The 21,175-nt window shown below is 41.6% G+C and overlaps 1 protein-coding gene across 1 annotated transcript in view; it reads right to left on the bottom strand.

The window, feature by feature from the left end:
* Positions 1-21,175, bottom strand: part of TRAPPC11 (trafficking protein particle complex subunit 11) — a 2,455,228-nt gene that overhangs the window by 1,004,913 nt on the left and 1,429,140 nt on the right. Inside the window, exon 17 of the mRNA XM_044062556.1 lies at positions 6,464-6,593. Coding sequence (XP_043918491.1) covers positions 6,464-6,593 — 130 coding nt within the window. The remainder of the gene's footprint in view (positions 1-6,463; positions 6,594-21,175) is intronic.

Raw genomic sequence — 21,175 nt, 5'->3', positions numbered from 1 at the left:
TCTAAGTGGATTGGTCAATGTATTGCCTTTTGTTATTCTCATCATGGGAAGGATGTTCCTGCTGGGATCAGGCCTCATTCTACTAGGGCTACTGCCACATCTACTGCTTTTTTGAGGGGGGTAGCTACTAAGGATATTTTGGAGGCAGCTACTTGGAGTTCAGTTCACACTTTTACTAAGCATTACCATCTCCCTCTTTATTCCAAGTCCAGGCTGGGTTTGCCACTGCAGTTTTACAGGGCATGTTAGCAGCTCCTAGTGCTATTTAGTTTGCCAGCCTCCCTTTTTCCTTTGCTTTGGGATTCTACCCATAGGTTATGACTGCAGCAATGTGAGACGAAGAACATAGTACAGTTTTGTACCTACCATAAATGTAGATGTTCGAGGATCTACATTGCTGCAGTCCAATTATCCCTCCCTCCTTCCCCTCTATGGTTTGTGGTTGGGTGTTTACTATTTTGGCTCTGGCCTTCTTTCATTCTTAGGCCTTCTGACATCTGGGGCAAGAAAGACTGAGGATATGGCGTTGGTCATGCGCTTAAGTACTACTACGTACTGACGTCAGCTCCAGGCGACAATGACCGACGCCAGCCCAGCTCTTTGGTATTCGGGCCGATCGAGGACAGCGGACTACCCACAGGTTATGACTGCAGCAATGTAGATCCTCGAACATCTACATTTATGGTAGGTACAAAACTGTACTTTTTCTCCTGTGGAAAACACTGGCACATTCTGAAAATAGTCTCACAGAAAGAGAAACTCCCACAGGAAGAATCAAACTGAGCTCTCCTCTGAGTCTGAATCAGAAAACTGAGAAGAAAACCCTACATTGTCCCTTCATCTTCTTGTCCAGATTCAAAATCTTGAATCTCTTCAGGAAAAGAGGCGTCTCTCTTTCTTCTACCAGAAACCACATTATAAGAAGGATCAGTAATCTGAATTAAACCCTGGGCCAGACCCAGTAAACTAATCCTGGTCTACGGAAATTTGAGTAGGAGTAGATGCGTGTTTAGTTTTCTATTTCTTTTTGACAGGAAAATGGGGCCGTGTTACTGACTGCAATGGCAGCTTTCCCAGGGATGGGCACAACATTCTGACCAAACAGTTAAGTCTTCACTGTTCCTTCTCCCAAGACTGATGAGTGGCTCTCCCTTGCCCCACTGAGAGGTTGGGGGGTGGCCTAATGGTTAAGGTGTTTGCCTTACAAACACAAGGTGTGGGGTTTGAGTCTCACAAGGGATAATTAGCTAGGCTTAAAATGTCTCGCAATGGCAGTTAGCTTAGTACTAATCTATGAACCTATGAGAGGATCCAAACAGCTGCAAAGAATGTGGCTAACCCCCCCCCCCCAGTCCATAACCCAGGTTAAAAGATGAGTGGTCTGAGAAACCAGTTCCAGCCACAGCAGCGCCACCCACCTGTGGCTGAGGCAAACTGCTAGCCTGCTATGGTGGCAAACAGGGACGTCGGGAGGCATACGCATTGTACTGATTTCAGTACAACTTATGTAGAAGGGGGGGTAGCATTTTAAACTTTCTTTATTTTCGCGCTCGTTTTAAATCATCTTTATTTTCACGCTTTACTGCACGATGACGTCAGCGCGCTTTAGGCAGCCAGTAGGAATGGAGTGGAGCTCCAAATGCTTTCTGAGCGGGAGGTAGCGTGCGTTTTAAATACTTTCGTTTTTGATTCCCAAGCTGGTCTCACGTCATGGAGAGGAGGATTCCCGAGGTCTCACTGCATGGAGGGTTGGTTGGTGATGCTTTCCGAGGAGGTAGAGGTAGCGTTCTGATTCCCGAGCTGGTCTCAAGGTAGGGTGTTAAACATGTGTGTGTGTGTGTGTGTGTGTGTGTGTGTGTGTGTGTGTGTGTGTGAGTGTGTGTGTGTGTGCCAGGTGGGATGTTGTACTGGTGTGATTACTCATGGTGGTGTGGTAGGGAATACCTCAGGCTTGAACCCTGTACCTCGTATGCAGGTGTTAAAGACCTGAATTCCCTACCCACCACCATTTGTAAAAAATTTGCAGATTTTTGCCTCATATTTGATCTGATCAATGTCTGTATGTGTCTGTGGTTTTTAAATATTGCAATGCTTGAAATTTGATGGTGCAGTGGTAGCAACGTAGAATTGATGCCTCACAGCTGTAGGTTCTTGGGTTTGGTTCTTGGCTGGGGTGCCTTCTTTGTGTGTGGTGGTGGGGGGGGTTCTGTATCTTCTCCCTGTGTTTGTGTGGGTTTGCTTTGTGTCCTCCCATGTTACAAAGACATGTCTGCATTATTTTTTCCTGGGCCTCTGCTGAGAATTGTGTTTTTTTTTGTTCCAAGTCAGACTGTCCTGATTAACAAATTGACAGGCATTTAAATTTCAGACTTCAGGTTTCTGAATGTTTACTTCCTTACATATTTGATGGTGCAGTGGCAGTATTGTTGCCTCACAGCTGTAGGTTTTCTGGTTTGATTCTAGGCTGGGGTGCCTTCTGTGTGGAGTCTGCATCGTGTTTGTGACATAGTAAAACAACTTTTATTCTAGCAATAAATATATACTAACCAACCTTTTTATAGCAATTTTTTTAAGTTTATGACTATTTGAAATTTGTCCTTATTTTTGGGACTGTAATACCCTGTTATTGGCTTTGTCCAGGTTTTTTGTGCTAAGGTTGACAGCTATGGCAAGAACTGAATTCACTGAATATGTTTGAGGGCTGTATTCCCTCATTACTGGGTTTGTCCAGGTGTTTTGTGCTAAGAGGTTGACAGCTATGGTGAAAACTGAATTCATTAAATGATAGCCATGTAAGTTCCAGTCTTCCTCTCTTTCACAAAGCAGGTGATTTGGCATAGTGGTATGTTGTTCTGACTATTTTGCACAGTGACCTTGGCAGTAAAATGTATGATGGTAACACAGCATTTTATTCTAGCAGCTTTCCAAGATTATACAAGCAATGTTTAATGTGTTCCTGTTTTTTGCCCTTTTGACCCACCCCAATAAATTTGGCTTTTTCCAAGCTTCTTGTGCTGCGAAGTTGAGATGTAGTTGAGTATTGCGTAGATTTTACAAGGAACTGAGAGCTGCAGGGGAAGAGAAGTTTAGTGCCGATTATGCCAAGTCAGCTCACATTGCTAGTAGCACAAAATGTTGTGTGCTTGCTTTTAATGCAGAAGGTTGTTGGTTCTACTCCCATAAGGGGTGAATGCTGCTGTACTGAAAGTTAAGACATTAACTATGAGCCTGTTATCAGTTTGCCATCCATTTCCTATTGCAATATTACTAGCTTATTATTAATGTAATTTAGGCAATTTATTCCTCAGGGGCATCGGACACTTTTTCGGTGAAGTCATGAAATATAAAGGTGATTGCCAGCAGCAACCTCTTCATTAGTTAGATTTATTTAACGTGGAATTATTTAGATGACTTTTTTTACTACTTCAGAGATTGTGCATATTATTTACTGATAATGGTGGACTGTAGAAGTTTGACTAGACTTTTATGATGGAAATGTTCTGAATTGGGCAGTTTTGTTTCATTGTTTACTGGAAAAATGTTCAAAGCATTAGGAAGGTGCATCAAAGAGCACATGTATGTTTCATATGCAAGGGGCCTATGATTTAAAAGCAGCCCAGAATTAATTTTTATCTGCCACGGGTAAAATGTATTTTTCTTTGAATGTGGGTTTTAATGTTGTTTTAATGAATGTGAGTTTCAAGGGCAGAGAAGTTTTAATGCCAAGTTTGTTTAGCAGATGTCTTAGTGTTTGTGCTGTAAAATGCAAAATAAAACTTTCAAATGAAGTTCAAATCATCATAGAAGTAAATCAGTATGCACATTAGTGTTTATGGTAAATGGAGTGAAACAGCAAAGTAATGGATCATTGGAATGGCTGCAGGGGGAGGCTCCATTCGACCATGGTTTTGTGAGGGGGAAGGGCGGCAAACAGACAGCCCCAGCTGAACTATACCTCCCAACTGTCCAGATTTTCAAAGAATGAATAGATTTTTTGCTTCTTATTTTTGGTTTGTTCCTCAATTTGTGGTTTTCTGGCAAATGATTTAGGAATTAAGTCACTAAATAATGACACACTAGTTTCAGACTTTATAACCTTCAGAAAAATGCATGCTAAAATAAGACCTGTTCTATCAACTGTCCCAGTTTATACAAGAGCAATTTTTAGTACTGTTTATATGTTCCCTCAATATATTTGGCCTTGTCCAGATTTATTACATTAACAGGTTGAGAGGTACATGCAAATTGCTTTATAGAAGTAGGCATAGCCAAACCTCAACTGTCCCTGATTTTGGCTCAAAATGTTGCTCTTCCCCTAATGATCCCTCCACAAAATATCAATTTTGGAAGAAAACATAGAGGGTTTACTTTACTTTTATAAATAGCTGTAATGATCAGAGTTATACATTACTTTTATTTCAGAAATGCATGTAGATTCTCTAATTTTGTCAGCTGCTCTAAGTTAACTGTGCTCATATTAAAATGGTGTCCCTCCTTTGACAGGTTCCCATCTGTATTGTCTGGCAATTTTATATTTTTGCATCACATTTTTGGTCCGTTTTTCATAAAATTGCAGTTTAGTGGCAAATTGTTAAAGACTGAAGTTAGAAAATAATGCAGACATTTCAGTTTCAGATTTCATACCTTTCAGAAAATTCATACTGATGCAAGACCTACTACTATTCTATTATCTTTCTAAGTTTATAAGAGCAATATTTAAAAAAAAATGTCCTTATTTTTGGGCCTTTGCCTCAGTTTTATTTATGAGCTTGTTGCTGTAAGAGGTTTTGTGTGTGTGTGTGTGTGTGTGTGTGTGTGTGTGTGTGTGTGTGTGGTGGGTAGCATACCTCTCAACTGTCCAAATTTTTCAGAATGTCCAGATTTTTGCCCCATATTTTTTGTCTGTTCCTCATAAATTTTGTGATTTTCTAGAAAATCATTGAAGGCTGAAATTGCTAAATAATGACAGACATTTGAGCTTCAGACTTCATGTCCTTTAGAAAAATTCATACTAGCACAAATCCTGTTATTCTAGCAACTTTCTAAGTTCACGAGAACATTATTTAATATCTGTCCCTGTTTATTTTAGGCTTTGTCCATATTTCTTGCACTAAGAGGTAGGTAGGGGTGTGTGTGTGAATGAAACATCCTAGTTAGTAGTAGCAGGTGGTTAGTAATTTACTCAAGCTCAAAACCTGTACCTTAGTTACAGAAAACAAAAGCATAAAGTCTCTACCCCAACTACCATGCTGCATTTTTCAAAGAACTGATATTTCAGGTTAATTTTCAATTCAAGGAACCAAGTTTGAGTGAATTTATATTATATTACTGAAGAGGCATTACAGCGAATGCCTCTTCATCGACACTAAAAGAGCGAACCGTGAATTGCGAGAATGGCCGTAGCTTGGCTGGGGAGGGGGGGTAGCAGTTTGAGAGCTGTCAGTACAAATATGAAAATCCTAGCTACACCCCTGGTGGCAAAAGCTGTTTGTTCACCTTTTTCATTTTATGGCTGAAAGAAGGATCAAATGTGGAACTAGTGGCTTGATCCATGGTCAAGCTGAAAATGATGCCTCTTCCTGTGGAAAAGAAGCAGCATAAGCTGGTAAAAGTTTAAAGTTGTTAAAAGTTAATTTTTCACATAAAATCAGTAAAAAGCAATTTAAAATACTTTGTCAGCTAATAAAGTAAAATATACACAATTTCTCCACAGAAAAATGTTTTTCAACTACTTTGAACAACTTCTAAACTGACAGGAAAACAGCATGCTCCTATTTAAAAGTATAGTTAAATCTTGTGGCAGTCCATTAAAATACACACTCATAGCTTAAAAATAACTTGCCTAAGCAGAAGAGTAGAATAAATCAATACATTTTTAATGTGGAAGGTTCTCCACAAAGAGACCTTATCTATCTAGCAAACCAACAGCACAAGCTGACAATCAATACTCAAAAGACCATGCAGGAATGCTCTCCAACAGCAGAAAAGGTGTGAAGGGCTTGGCACCCAAACCTGTCTTGTCAGCTTAGTTCGAGCTGAATAACAGTTTGGGCATGTGGAAGGTGTCCTGAAGCTTTGGAAGCTGTATGTTTTATATAACCTTGGCAGTATATAACCCATGTAGCTAAGTGTACCACAGCCGTGAATAACATAATGTCTCAATCTCAGATCTGGTTTTATTCTGTGAAGTTCAACAACACCAGCACTGGATTCAGGAGTCAGAATTATTGGTCTCATATGCATCATACGATTCTGTATTAAACAATGTTATTTAAAAAACAAATGGCTACAGTAATACCCAGTGTTGCAGCACCTGTAATATCATCAATGGCAGTTATTTGTTTTACAAAATAAATGTACTTGTTGCAAATCTGTTGATTTTATCTTGTTTTACAAAATAAACACACTTACTGTAAACCTGCTTATTTTCACTTTTAGCAAACTAAACATTTCCATTACGTACCAAATGGAAGATAGTCTTGCATTTCTATTGTGAAGATGTCGCCAGCCAGAGACATGCGATCAGACCACAGCTTCTGTGCAGCTTTCACGGCTACAGGGTCACAGTCAGGTTCTGCCTCAGGACTTTCATTCTATAAACAGGATTAGTGACACAATAAGAATAAAAATCTAATAAATTTGTTTAAGAATAAGAATCAAACTTTTGATTCTGTTACAGACACAGACAAAAACATGTTCATAATGAGTCTAAGCTCCTGGACTAATGAAAGAAGGGGTAAGTACACCCTTATGTTTTATGAATATAGGGATGACTGCTCTAACTGACAAAGTCAGAAGCCAACCTGTACGAAGCTGGATGCATGCAGATGCTTCCTCAAATACATTTTTCATGATACTGTACTCATCAATTACTAGTGGCAAGGAAAAATTATAAAGATCATAGGCAAGCAGCATGATGCCAGGGTACTTAGACTAAACCAACCAGACCAGTTCAGTCACTCACTGGCAAACGTTAGCAAGCAACTTTATTACAGCAGCCCACTATCTACTGCAGAAATGAATGATCCCATAAACTGGAAGAATGAAGCAGGAAGGAAGTTTGCCTAAAATTAATATATACATATCAATTTGGAGATGTAGATGCCTTTTGCTTTTATATGTGCGGGTCATACTAAGAATCAGTTAACATCAATTTGGTTTATCAAGATAAGAAGTAAAAATATGGTAACGATCAGAGATTTGAAAACTACTGGCTAGAGTGCAAACAGAAGTAAAACTGTTACTTAAGAAACATTCTAAGGCAAATGACTTTTAAGGACAACTGGATCAAAAAAGCTACACATGCAGAAATATTCACTCATATGGAAGTAAAATATATTTCTTCAAAGAGTTACTGTTAAAACAGACATCCCCTACTGGCACTACACATGTACTAGCGTCAAAGTATCAAATGATGCAAAATATGAGCAGCTTTCCTCTCCTCTCTACTTCCTTCCAACTAAGTATGTATGAAGAATGTTCTTGTTTGGAAGATAAAAGAGGTGAAATTGTCCAGGAAAATAAAACTACTGTCTGTAAGACTTCAAATTAAAGTAGTCATCTTATAAGAAAATGTTTTCTATTAAGTGATCTTCAAAGATAGTACGTATATTTGAGATCAGAATATGAATAAAGAATCTTTCTGCATGGCATCACAAGAAATGCAAGATGAATCATTATACCATTGCAATTTTTTCTTTCAACAGGCATATGAAGGACTACCTCCACACAGCTGAGATGTTCAGTCACATATTAGGTAGTCCTATCATCTCCTTTGCTGTTTTTTCCAAGTGTTTTAAGAACAAGACATAACCATACAATTCTGGGAGTTCTTCTATTAAAAAAAAAGATAGACAAAGCCACTGCCTGCAATATGAGATACTTTCAAAGACTGCAGTTATAAAGAATAGCTACATAAAACAAAGTTGTGTCAGGTAGTTATCATAAAATTTAGTTATGTGGGTACCTGCTCAGAGCTTTCTTGCACTGAAACTTTAAATCTAGCCATGTCATGGAGAAAAAAAAGGCAAAAATAGAAAAAATAAGAGGGAGAAGGGACTTGGCCTCAGCTAAGGTAAAGATCATGGGGAAGGGGGGTGAAGAGAGGGTATATGAACTGCAAAAGTGATCTATTTGAACATTTGCTGTTATGGTAGGTTACCTACAGAACTTTACAGTAATCTTCATAGCTTCATAACATCACTGCTGCAGTATTTATTACATTTGGGGACTATTGTTAAAGCTCAAGAAAAGACAGTAGAGGGAGATGAACCAGAATCCAGAATGCCTTGCAGAACGACCCTAGGGAAACCAACCAGCTCTGGCTCTGAAAAAAAGTATCCAGTTTGCAATGTTTAGTAAATGTGTGAACACAGGAGTCTTAACATTCTTTGGAGGACTTTGTCATGGCTGGAACAACAAAACTGAATGCAAAGAGAAAGCCATCTGGAAATACTTTGCTTAGAAAGTGAGTGTCAAAATATTAAACTGCATACCTCTATAAAGAGCAAAATAATCAGTATACAAAAACTCTTCAACACACTTAAGCTAACCAGTGCCTTCAGCATTTTACAACCTCTCCATCTTAATCCAAACCTTAAATTCAATAACAAAATGCTCAACCTAATTGATTACCCCTTCTTAAAGGAGAAAACTGTACTGGATATCTATTAATATAGGAAGCAGTCACTTATTGCAATGAGCCTAGAGTTAAAACTCCCCAAAAGTTACACCATTATCTTAAGACAACTTAGAGCTTTGTGCTAAATTTTGGGTTGACCTCGATCCTGCTCCTGATGAAATAAATACATGCAATACATTATGGTCCTCTCTGTTAAGGAAAAATAAAATTATTTCAAAAGCATATAAGCGTATCATTGCCAATAGAGATCAAAATCTGGGGGTGATATAAATGAAACACTCTTCTCCAACTACTGGACTAAGCGTAACCCATCAGTCTCCCCAACTCAAATTACCTACTCCATTCAAACAACTTAAAAAAAAGCTATATTACACCCATTTAATGATTTTGAACAATGCATACCTCACTCCAGCCAAGATTAATACATTTGACCCATCCTCTTCCCTAGTCTGCCAGTGCTGAAATAACCAAAATGCTGACATCTTTTATATTTTCTGTTGTTGCAAATGTGCCTATAAGTTATGGTGTTCGCTTAGGGTTCAACTACAAAAAATGGGATATGAGAAGGCCACCATTTCCTGGGAATTTGCTATGCTACACATTCCTCCTTTAGGCTTAACAAAATTACAAAATCATATTTTAATCACTGTAGTTGTTCTAATTAAACTCTGTATCACCCTAAATTGGAAAGACAGGGCTGTAATGACATGGAAAGAGTTCAGACAAATGGCTATAACATACTTATTAGCCCACAAGCATCTAATGTACTGTCAGAAACGCCACCCACAATTTACTGAATACTGGGACACCTTGTTCAATTTATTTTCATATTAATATTTCCTAATTTCTGTGAAGACTTTGGGGTTGGTCTTTAATTTTTTTTATCTTGCTATACCAAATCCCTTTAATATACATGATTCGTTTCTATCTGGGCTTACAAGTTCATAGGTAGGTACTAGGCTAATGGCCCTAGGGCCTATATAAGCCTAGCCAAAAAGGTACCCTGGCTTTCGCCACCCAAGAAAATTATTTTCCTGTGCCCCTGTCGAGCGGAGCCACAGAAGTGATCCCCGGGGTGAATTTCCTATTTCCATCCAATCATCAAGATTTTTCTTGAAGAGTGCTAATGAGGAGACCTGTTTGACATATATAGGTAGTCTGTTCCAGAGTATGGGAAGTCTCTGGGGCAGGAATCTATCCCTCCAGCATGTTCTGTTTACTGTGATGACAAGGTTTAGGTCCCTACAGCGTGTAGCTCAGAGGGATTTCTTTAAGTGGAGCATGTCCAACAGCTCTGGGTTTGACATAGCTTTGTATGTTAGGCAGAGATCGCCTCTGAGTAGGCGATATGTGACGAAGTAAAGCTGGAGTTTTTAGAGATGGTCTGCATAAAGCATCTATTTGAGGCCAGTAATCCTCTTTGTGAGGTATTTCTGTGGCCTCTCCAGTTGTTGTAGATGTCTTGTGAGGTACATACCAAAAGGGGCGCTGTACTCTATAATGGGTCTAATGAGTGATGAGTAGAGGGGAACAATGACCTCTTTTTTTCTGGATGAGAAACCTTTTGTGATGAGGTGTGCCATGTAGAAGGATTTCCTGACCACTGTGGCAATGTGATTATCAAAGGAGAGACTACTGTTCACCTGTGTCCCAAGGTCTCATCACACTTTTGGTGTTAAGTAGACTACCACCTATGTGGTAGTTCATGGGTACAGAGTTTTTACCAAAGGGGATGACAATGCACTTTTTGGCATTGAGCTTCAGGCCATGGCAGGTGCAGGCCATCTCTGGCAAAGCATCGTGGTCTGTCGATCATGTCATCCCAGGCAGACAAATACTGGATCCCCTTAAAATGACACCAGAAGCTTAGTCAATTGTTGAAGTCAATCATTTTGTCCTTGTACTGTGGTATAATTCTGGACAAAATGATTGACTTCAACAATTGGCTAAGCTTCTGGTGTCATTTTAAGGGGATCAAGTAAAATGACACCAGAAGAAGCTTAGCCAATTGTTGAAGTCAATCATTTTGTCCAGAATGATACCACAGTACAAGGACAAAATGGTTTTGTCCTTCTACTGTGGTATCATTCTTCTTCAGCGGTGGTGCAGCGGTAGTGTTGTTGCCTCACAGCAAGAGGTTCTCCCGTTCGATTCTCGGCTGGAGTGCGGGGAGTGCCTTCTGTGTGGAGTCTGCATGTCTTCCCCATGGTTGGGTGGGCGTTCGAAAGACATGCATAAATGGGCGTGCCTTCGTTGAAGGTTGAACGTCGAGCTGGCACCTCGGCGTTCATGAAAATCTCCTGCCAATAATTAGCGGACCGGAGTTCCGCTGTGGCGACCCCTAACTGGGAAAAGCTGAAAGACAACAACACTGTGGTATCATTCTGGGTGATGGCAGGATGCTACTGAGGGCTAGGGTCATACTTGCCTGGGCTACAAGATCGGAGAGCTCCACGTGTCTTTTCATGTAGTCCAGGGAGGTATGTCTGAGGTCATTCACACCAACATGGACAATGACAGAGTCATATTTGTACTTGTTGTGGAGTGAATTGAGTGCATGTGTTATGTGGCGGATCCTGGCACCTGACAGGCAGCTGACAGTAACTTTCTCCTTGTTTAGCCTGGTGAGTGGAACATCAGTGTGCCTGACTATAGAGTCACCTATGACTAGAGTGTTGGGTACGTTGTTATGCCTTATGGGATGTGGTTGAGTGGCACACTGAGATTATGGGCTATGTGTCATTTGAGTTGTGTTGGGCAGGTTGAGTTTGCTTGCATTTCTGCTTTGGAGAGCCCTGTTGCTTGGGCAGGTTTTTATTGAGAGCCTCCATGAATGTAGGTGTGTGTTTTGTGTTTCTATGTGTGTGTTTTGGTGGTGTTCTTCCTCTTTCAATCTTTCTTCACTTTATCATACAAAGTTAAATATCATACTTAATGTGGGCAATTAGCATGACTGTACATAGTTTATTTAAGCAATAACCCACGCCTGGGTGTGGGTCATGTTGGATTTGCCCACGGTTGGTGTGGTTTGGTCAGGAGGGCGAAGCCTGAGTGGCCAAACAAAGCCAACTGTGGGTAAATCCAGCATTACCTACACCCAGAAGTGGGTTATTGCTATTATACAATGACATTATTTAAGAAAAAAATACTTACTTTTCTTAAATAATGGCATTGTATAATGCCTCTGTGCTGCCCGGTATCCTGGAGCAATTCTGATGTACTGCGCATGCATATGAAAGGAAGAATTCTGTTGCTTTTTTAAAGTTGTCTCGCTATGTTTAACATAGCGAGATATCTTTAAAAAAAGCAACGGAGAAAGGAAGATCTCCATTCCCTTTTTTAAAGCTGTCTTACTATTTTAAACGAGTTTAACATAGCGAGACAGCTTTAAAAAAAGGAACGGAGAAAGGAAGATCTCCATTGCTTTTTTAAGATATCTCTCTATGTTAAACTTGTTTAACATAGCAAGAGTACAACAATGTAGCTCTTCCATTCTCTATGTTGCTAACACAAAAAAAAGTAAAGACTTATACTAATGGAAAAGTACAGTTTTGTACCTACCATAAATGTAGATGTCAGTGTTTCTGCCCCCAGATGCCAGATGCCAGGTGCCTGAAGGCTGGCTGTAAAATTGGAAGAAAAAACAGGATTCCAAACAAATAAATGAGCAATAAATACAAAACTGTACTATGTCCTTTTCAAGAATGCAACTGCAGTCATAACATGTGGGTAGAATACCATAGTTGTTCAGACTTTCTACCTACTTAATTCTGTCCAGTAGTCAAGTTGTTTTTGAATGTTGAAGTTGCAACAACAAACATTCTCCTTATTCTCAGGATTGGGGAAGAAGAAGAAAGCAGGCAAATGAATTTGATTTAAGAAACCCTACCTACCACCTTTTGCATAAAAAGTAGGGTTGGTCCTTAATGAACCCTGTCTCTGTGAAAAATAATGAAGGGTGGTATTGCCATTGGGCCTGCAGGATTGTTAGGGGAGTTCCAGCTGAATGAGAGTTCCAGTTTTTTCCATTGCATTGTATGGTATGTCCTTGTGCAGATTTCCTTGGCAGATGAGGCTGGAGAGATGGTTTGAGGTGAGTGCAAATAGTCCCCATGTGGCTTGCCCCATGTCGAGTGTGCCGGTGCGGATGTAGCCTCACTCGTGGATCTGTGAAGAAATTCTGCTTAGGGCTGTCTTCCAACACATTGTCTTTTCCTGGAACAAACTGGGATTGTAACTGGACAAGCTGAAATCTCAGTCTTCCCAAAGATGGTATTTGTCAGTCTGCAGGGGGGTAAGAGTGGGCCCTTTGTTGTTTCACCACATCAAAGTGGTGTTGTGTTGTCTGTCTGGTCAGTAAATGGCCTTGCTGGAGCTGGTGTGAAAGGGCTCGATGGGCATGCATTACTGCCAGTATTTCCTTTGGTTTATATGCAGATGTGTTTCAACCAGGAGAATGCAGATGCAGATTAAGTGTAACCCAGGGCCTGTATGCATTTGTCATCTGGGTGAGTTTTGCTATAAACCTTGAAGTAATGTTAACTTCTCTTGCTTGTCTTCTGTCAGTAAGCCATCTGAGAGGCTGGGCCCTGCAAGAAATCTGAGGTGCAAGAAATCTTCTAGGGAGGACATGCCTCCTGCCCTGAGGTCCAATCATCAGCCAAGACCCCTGCCCAGCATGGAAGGGAGTTGCTGTAGAGTCAGCATTTAACTCTTTCTATTTTCATCGAGTAAGTAAGCAGAGTGATTTGCTTGATAGCCCCTCTGGTGGTTTTGTGTTAGGTTGCACATGCCTGTTTTTCTTGGTAAGGTATGAAAGAAAGTCATTGAGATTGTGTTTGTGGGGTTTTTAGCAATTCCTACTGAATCTGGGGGTTGAACCTGGGAAATCTTTCACCATCTGAACTGATTTTGCTTTTTTCTGATGGTCTTTAACACATCCTTAGCAGAAGGTGCATCTAGAAGTTTTGCTTTTACATGATCTGGTAGAGGTTGATCTTTTAACCAAGCATGTCTACAAATGGCTGCCCTACATAAAGCTTCCAGTGCATCATATCCACACTGCAGGAAGTGATTGCTTACTGAGTGTTATGTACAGCTTCCTGCAAAGTCTGTAAATCTTCTGGCACAGTATCTGATATTATAAATTATAAGAAAAGGCAATTTAAAGTAGTCATAGATAAGGTAGTGGCCCCATCTCTAATGACCCCCATCTCTGTTGAAGGGCAATTGATTTTGTTGAAGGTGGAGAGGTGGACCTTTAGGTGAAAAGGTTTTTGTAAATAGCATCAGTGTTGGGCCCCTAAGCAGTATGGGGGAATGAGTTTGGGGGGGCCCTACCTGTGTGCTCTGGCTGGGCAGGAGGAGGAGGAGAATCAGGGTAGCACTAGAGTCAGAATATAAATCATCCAGAACATCAAGTACAGGGAGGAATAGCTAAGGGCCTCTTCTGCATCCTCATAGGTCGCGAAGTCTCTTTCCTGGCTATGGCTATCTGAGGACAGAGCAGAAGAATCTTCTATCTGAAGGGAATAGGTCAGAGGGTTCAACCCGGCCTTTCTCTCAGATGGGCCTGTGAACTAATCATGGAAAAATTAAATCAGCAGCCATGGACATAATTTTGTGTCTCTGAGTAGGCTGGAGTAAGGGATTTAGAAGTAATATGCTTTGTTTTGCTGGCTGCCCCCTTAACAGACATGGCCAAAGAGGCCTGGGCAGCTCACGTGCAGGAGTGACCTTGTCTACAGCAATGGTCTAAGATCCGATGGGTGTGCACAAATTTATCGGAGAAAAAATTTTCAGCGACTGCCTGAGGCAGGACAACCCACATGTTATGACTGCAGTTGCATTCTTGAAGGACATCAGTCCAGGCCATCGGACCTTTTTCCATTAGTACAGGTTGGATTTACAACGGGCATGCTGACCAATCAGCGTGCATGTTTTGGAATATTAACGGGGGGGTCATTGTATAATTCTTCTTAACTGTGGCTTGTTATACGCTGTTTGTTATAATCATACATTGTTTAATATTTCACCCTCATGAATGATTGAGTGCTATGGTTAAGTAATTTCCAAAGTATTTCTTAACATTACTGTCAATGAAGATTTTTGAAGAAAGAAAAAAAAAGAAGCTAAATGTCACTTTTTCTTATCAAAAAGTTAACTAGATTTCCTAAACTCTCTTGTTTTATCCAGATAATATATCAGCTGTCTATGCATATCCAGCATTGAAGAATTCTTTCTTATTTTGTATCACTGACACAATAGTTAGCACATGTCTTTGGTACAGAAGGCTGTGGATTCTATTCTCACACCAGGTAGATCAATTACTGACACTGCAGTAGAGTGGAAAAGGGGGGGGGGGTGCTGCCCTCCTGACTGTACCGTCATTCACATGAGACATTAATATGAAGCCCCATCTGCTTCAGTTGGTGGTAAATCAGGTGGATGTAAAAGATCCCCACGGCACCTATCAAAGAGAGTAGGGGAAGTTCCCTGATGCCCTGGCCAAACTTTTCTAGTAGTACAAATAGCACCTAAGGTCTCCCCTAAACGGAGATTACTAGCCTAGTGGGACTAACCCAGTCAACAAAGGATAAATAATGAAATAAATAAATACCATACAATTCTGAATGAGGGAAAATTATCAGGGAGATGGACAGTTTGCTTATCAGTAATTTCAAGAACTGCTTTAAGCATAACTGGAAGGTTGGCCCTATGACTCATCAAAAAAATGGTTGAGTAGCTATAAAGGCCTGTAAATTCATAAGTTCATAGGTAGGTACTAGGCTATTGGCCCTAGGGCCTATATAACCCTAGCCACAAAGGTACCCGGGCTTTCACCACCCAAGAAAATAATTTTCCTGTGCCACTGTGGAACAGAGCCACAGAGGTGACTCCCGCGGTGAATTTCCTATTTCCCATCCAATCATCAAGATTTTTCTTGAAGAGTGCTAATGAGGAGCTTTGTTTGCTATAGATAAGTAGTTTGTTCCAGAGTATGGGAAGTCTCTGGGACAGGAATCTATCCCTCCAGCATGTTCTGTTTATTGTGGTGACAAGGTTTGGGTCCCTACAGCATGTAGCTCAGAGGGATTGGGATTTCTTTAAGTGGAGCATGTCCAACAGCTCTAGGTTTGACATAGCTTTGCATGTTAGGCAGAGATCACCTTTGAGTAGGAGATATGCGACGGAGTAAAGCTGGAGTTATTTTAAGATGGTCTGCGTAGGGCATCTGTTTGAGGCCGGTAATCCTCTTTGTGAGGTATTTCTGTGGCCTTTGCAGTTGTTGTAGATGTCTTGTGAGGTACATACCAAAAGGGGTGTTGTACTCTATAATGGGTCTAATGAGTGACGATCAGAGGTGAACAATGACCTCTTTTTTCCTGGATGAGAAACCTTTTGTGATGAGGTGTGCCGCGTAGAAGGATTTCCTGACTACTGTGGTATTGTGATTATCAAAGGAGAGACTACTGTCCACCTGTGTCCCAAGGTCTCTTATCAGGACTGGGAGGGTGGCCTTATGGTTAAGGTGTTTGCCTTACAAACACAAGGTGCAGGGTTTGAGTCTCACAAGGGATAATTGGCTAGGCTTAAAATGGCTCGCAAGGGCAGTTAGCCTAGTACTAATCTATGAATCTATGAAGTAGACTATCATCTATGTGGTAGCTCATGGGTACAGAATTTTTACCAAAGGGGATGACAATGTACTTTTTGGCATTGAGCTTCAGGCCATAGCTTTGACACCAGGCATCTGTCTCAGTGAGGCCCTTTTGTAGGATGTCCATCGCTATGATTTTCGATTATGGCTCCTAGTTTGCAGTCATCTGCGAACTTCATTAGCCAAAAATCTTCTGTGTTAGTCTGTACTTCAGAAAAGTAGATACCAAACAGGATACCTGTCTAGCAGAAGTGAAGGCTATCAGCACTACAGGCTTCCAAGCTACAAATTTTGGACAGAAACAGACTGCATGTTCAAAGGGAGGTTAACGTTTCCAAAACAAATTTAAAATCACTACTTGGAGACACCTTCTTTCTTAGTGATATAATATAAAAAACTCCATTAAAAATTGTTTAACTTGAAAATGAGAAGGGAGAATTCAGTAGTAAACAGTATATGGCTGAAATATGTAACTTTACTGAAGTATATGCTAAGTCGGAAATGAGCAATTCACACAAGTACTGGAGAAATACAGAGGTGTAGTAAAGTTACCATAACAGTAGATGTTCAAATATATCACTGTTGCAGCAAACCTTACAGATGGGACATATCCTGCCAAGGATACTGCATATCTGGCCAGTCTACAAAGCTTTATTTTGCTTCCTTGCATGCAATATGTCCACCCTTACGAGCAGATATATCAGTTTTACACAAATCTATGGATCTGCCAAAACTCATTTCTTGTCCCTGGAGTGGAAGGCTAAAGCTTAAAGCTTTAAGTCAAGTCTTGGCATAGAAAAAAGAAGGATATCACACTCTGGCCAGGGATGAAGGAGGGCACTTGTACTGTAACAGTGATCTAGTTGAACATCTACTGTTATGGTAAGTTAACTATACTATGTTCTTCAGAAGATCACTGTTGAAGTAATCCTTACAGATGAGACAATTTCCAAAGTTCAAGAAGAAAGGGTGGATGGAGTTGAATTACAGTCCAGAATGCCTTGAAGTACAGCTTTAGTGAAATAAGCCCTGACTCTGGAGGCAAGAAGTTTGTAACGTTTGATAAATGTATGAAATGAGGACCAAGTGGATGCTTTCAAAATGGATCTACAGTCCACACCTTTTCAGAAAACCCGATGTGGCAACTACCCTAGGACAATCAGATCTGACATAGGTCCATAGGTGTGTACTAGGCTAATGGCCCTGGAGACTTTACAAGCCTAGCCCATAGAAGTGCCCTGGCATAGTGCTGCCTGATGTTAGTTCCCAGTGTTTCTATCAAGTAGAGCCACTGGAGTGATCCCCGGGGTGAACTTTCTATTTCCCATTCACTCATCAAGATTTCTCTTGAAGAGGGCCAGTAAGGTGCTCTTCTTACATGTATGGGAATTCTATTCCAGAGGATGGGCAGTCTCTGGGTTTTGAACCTCTCCCTCCAGCATGTTCTGTTGATTGTGGTAATGACGTTGAGGTCTCTGGCGTGTGTGGTTCACAGGGATTGGGATTTCTTTAGATGTAACATTTCTAACAGAGCTGGGTCAGACATGGCTTTGTAAGTCAAGCAGAGATTGCCTCTTAGTATGAGACAGCGATTAGCTGGAGTTTTTGCAGTCTGTCCATGTAGGACATGTGTTTAAGGCCTAGGATTCCCTTCTTGAGGTACTTATGTGGCCTTTCCAGCTGTTGCTGTGTCTAGTGAGGTACATGCCAAACGGGGCATTATATTCAATGACTGGCCTAATGAGGGAAGAGTAGAGAGAGATGATGACCTCTTTCTTCCTGGATGCAAAACCCTTCGTAATGAGATGTGCCACACAGAAGGATTTCCTGACCACATGTGGTGGTCGAAGGAGAGGTTGCTGTCAACCTCTGTCCGTAGACCACTTATAATGCCTTCAGTGTTCAGTGGGCTCCCATCAATGTGGTAATTAGTGGGAACTGAGTTTTTCCCAAAGGGAATGATGACACATTTTTTGGCATTAAGCTTAAGGCCATGGTTTTGACATCAGTCACTGGTCTCAGTGAGGTCTTTCCGTAGGATGTCTACATCACTTGGGGAGTTAATAATGGCTCCCAGCTTGCAGTTGTCTGCGAACTTGGTCAACCAGAGTCCCTCCGTGTTGGTTTGGACTTCTGAGAAGTAGATGTCAAACAGGAGAGGACCCAGGACTGATCCCTGTGAGACTCCACTCGTGACTGGTTGGCAGTCTGGCTTGGAGTCCGCTACTTTCACACTGTGGGGGGTTCCGTGAGCCAATCTGCAACCCACCTAATGATGCAGGGGTTGATGCCTAGTTTGGTGAGTTTATAAATAATTCCTGAGTGGGAAATGGTATCAAAGGCCTTGGCCAGATCAAGGTAGGCTGTATGAACTTACCTTGCCTCATCCACAGCTCTGGTGATTGACTCAAAGAAGTCAAACAGGTTGAGCAGGCATGATCTACCTTTCACAAAACCAAATATCGTGGGAGCTAGACTTTGGAGATTCCCTATATCCTTGTTAATTAGGTCCATGATGATGCGCTCCATAGTCTTACATATCAGACTGGAGCAATAATTCCCAGGGTCTGCAGTCGCTCCCTGTACTGTAGCATAGCAGTGCACCATTCATATGGCCATAGGTAGGTACCAAACTATCTGCCCAAAGGCATTTATAAGCCTAGCCAGAATGTGTTGGCTTTCGCTGCCCACTTAGATTAGTTCTCTGTTCCTCTGTCCAGCAGAGCCACTGAAGTGATCCCCGGGGTAAACTTCCTGTTTCCCATCCACTCGTCAAGGTGTCTCTTGAAGAGTGTTAGTGAGGAGCTCTGCCTAATGTAGACTGGAATCTTGTTCCAGAGCATGGGAAGTCTCTGGGACAAGGATCTATCCCTCCAGCACTTCCTATTTATTGTTGTAGTGAGGTTTAGATCCCTACAGCGTGAGGCTCGAGGGGATATGGTTTTCTTTAGGTGGAGCATGTCTATCAATTCTGGGTTGGGCATGGCCTTGTATGTCAGTCATAGATCACCTCCGAGTCGGGGGTATGCAAATGACTACAGCTGGAGTTTCTTCAGTCGAGCTGCATAGGGCATCTGTCTGAGGCCAGTGATCCTCTTGGTGAGGTACTTCTGTGATCTTTCCAGCTGTTGCAGGTGTCTTGAAAGGTACCTCCTAAATGGGGAGTTGTACTCTATGATGGGTCTGATGAGTGATGCATAGAGGGGCCCAATGACCTCTTTTGATCTGGATGCAAACCCTTTTGTGATTAGGTGGGCCACATAGAAGGATTTTCTAACCACTTTGGCAATGTGATTATCAAAGGAGAGATTACTATCTTCTTGGGTCCCCATATCCCTTATTACGTCTACTGTATTTAAGGGGCTTCCACGTATGTGGTAGTTTGTGGGTACTTTGTTTTTTCCAAAGGGGATGACTATGCACTTTTTGACATTTAGCTTGAGGCCATAGTTTTGACAGCAGGTATCTGTCTCAGCGAGACCCTTTTGGAGGATGTCTGTGTCAGCCGAAGAGTCAATTATAGCCCCTAGTTTGCGGTCATCTGCGAACTTGGTCAGCCATAGTCCTCCTGTGCTTGCCTGTACCTCTGAGAAGTATATGTCGAACAGGTGGGGTCCTAGGATTGAGCCCTGGGGAACGCCACTTGTAACCGGTTTAAAGTCAGACCTAGCTCCCACAATTTTTAACATGTGGGTTCTGTCCATGAGCCAGTTGGCAACCCATCTTGTGACGTAGGGGTTTATGTTCAGGCTGGTGAGCTTGTCTATAATACCAGAATGGGGAATGGTGTCGAAGGCCTTTGCGAGGTCTAGGTAGGCTGTGTGGACCACCTTTCCCTCGTCTATAGCCTTGGTAACTCTCTCAAAGAAGTCCCCTAGGTTTAGGAGGCATGATCTGCCCTTAACAAAGCCAAACTGCATAGGGTCCAGTGTTTGGAGGTTACCAATGTCTCTGTTAATGAGATCCATGATGATGCGCTCCATAGTCTTGCTGACCAAGCTGGTCAGCCTTATAGGGCGATAGTTCCCAGGGTCTGTTGTGGCACCACCTTTGTGGAGTGGAATAACCGTTGCTGTGCACCACTCTATGGGCACGTAGCCTGTGGAGAGGATGAGTTTGAACAGTGTGTTTAGGTGAAGGGTTATTTCATCTTTGAGCTTGTGTAGGACACAGCCTGGGACACCATCCAGTCCCATTGATGCTGTGATTTTGGCTTTGGAGAGGGCTGTTTTAACCTGAGTGTCTGTGACTTCAGGGGCACTACATTCTTCTGGTATGGTTATGGGCCCTTTTGGGGGTGAGAGGGGGGTGAAGTTTGCACTGAACCTGTCTGCCAGGATGTTGGCGATATCGGTCGGTTCAGTGTATTTTGTGCCATTCTGCACCAACACCAAGCAGATCTGGGAATTGCCACTTAGATTCTTGACAAAGCTAAAGAATGCCTAGTGGTTATCTTTGGAGTCCCTCGCAATTTTTCTTTCGAAGCTAGCCTTGGATGATTTTATGAGGGTTCATAGTTTCTTGCGGATACTGATCAGGGATGTCTTCCCCCTTGGGATTTTACTCTTTTCTGTACTAGCTTCCTCCTTCTATTGTATAGCTTGTTTATGGCAGGGGTCCACCAGACTGGTTTCCTTTTCTTGGAGGAGTGAGTCTTGGTTTTGCTTGGGATAGCACGATCCATGCATTCTTGTAGGTGCCCGTACAGTGCATTAGTACAGGATTTTGCAGCTTAGGCAGCATTATCCTTTAACATGGGGGATTTGAAACTTTCCACCTCAGTCTTAAGTAACGTGAAGTTTGCTTTTGAAAAGTTTTTCACTGTGGTTTCTCTGACCGGGAGTGGGGGCGGAATGCGGATATCCAGAGTGATT

This window comes from Protopterus annectens, chromosome 2.part1 (genome assembly GCF_019279795.1).
Source record: "Protopterus annectens isolate FY-2018-M chromosome 2.part1, PAN1.0, whole genome shotgun sequence".
NCBI classification, from domain to species: Eukaryota; Metazoa; Chordata; order Ceratodontiformes; family Protopteridae; genus Protopterus; species Protopterus annectens.
This window is presented reverse-complemented; position numbering and strand designations above follow the sequence as displayed.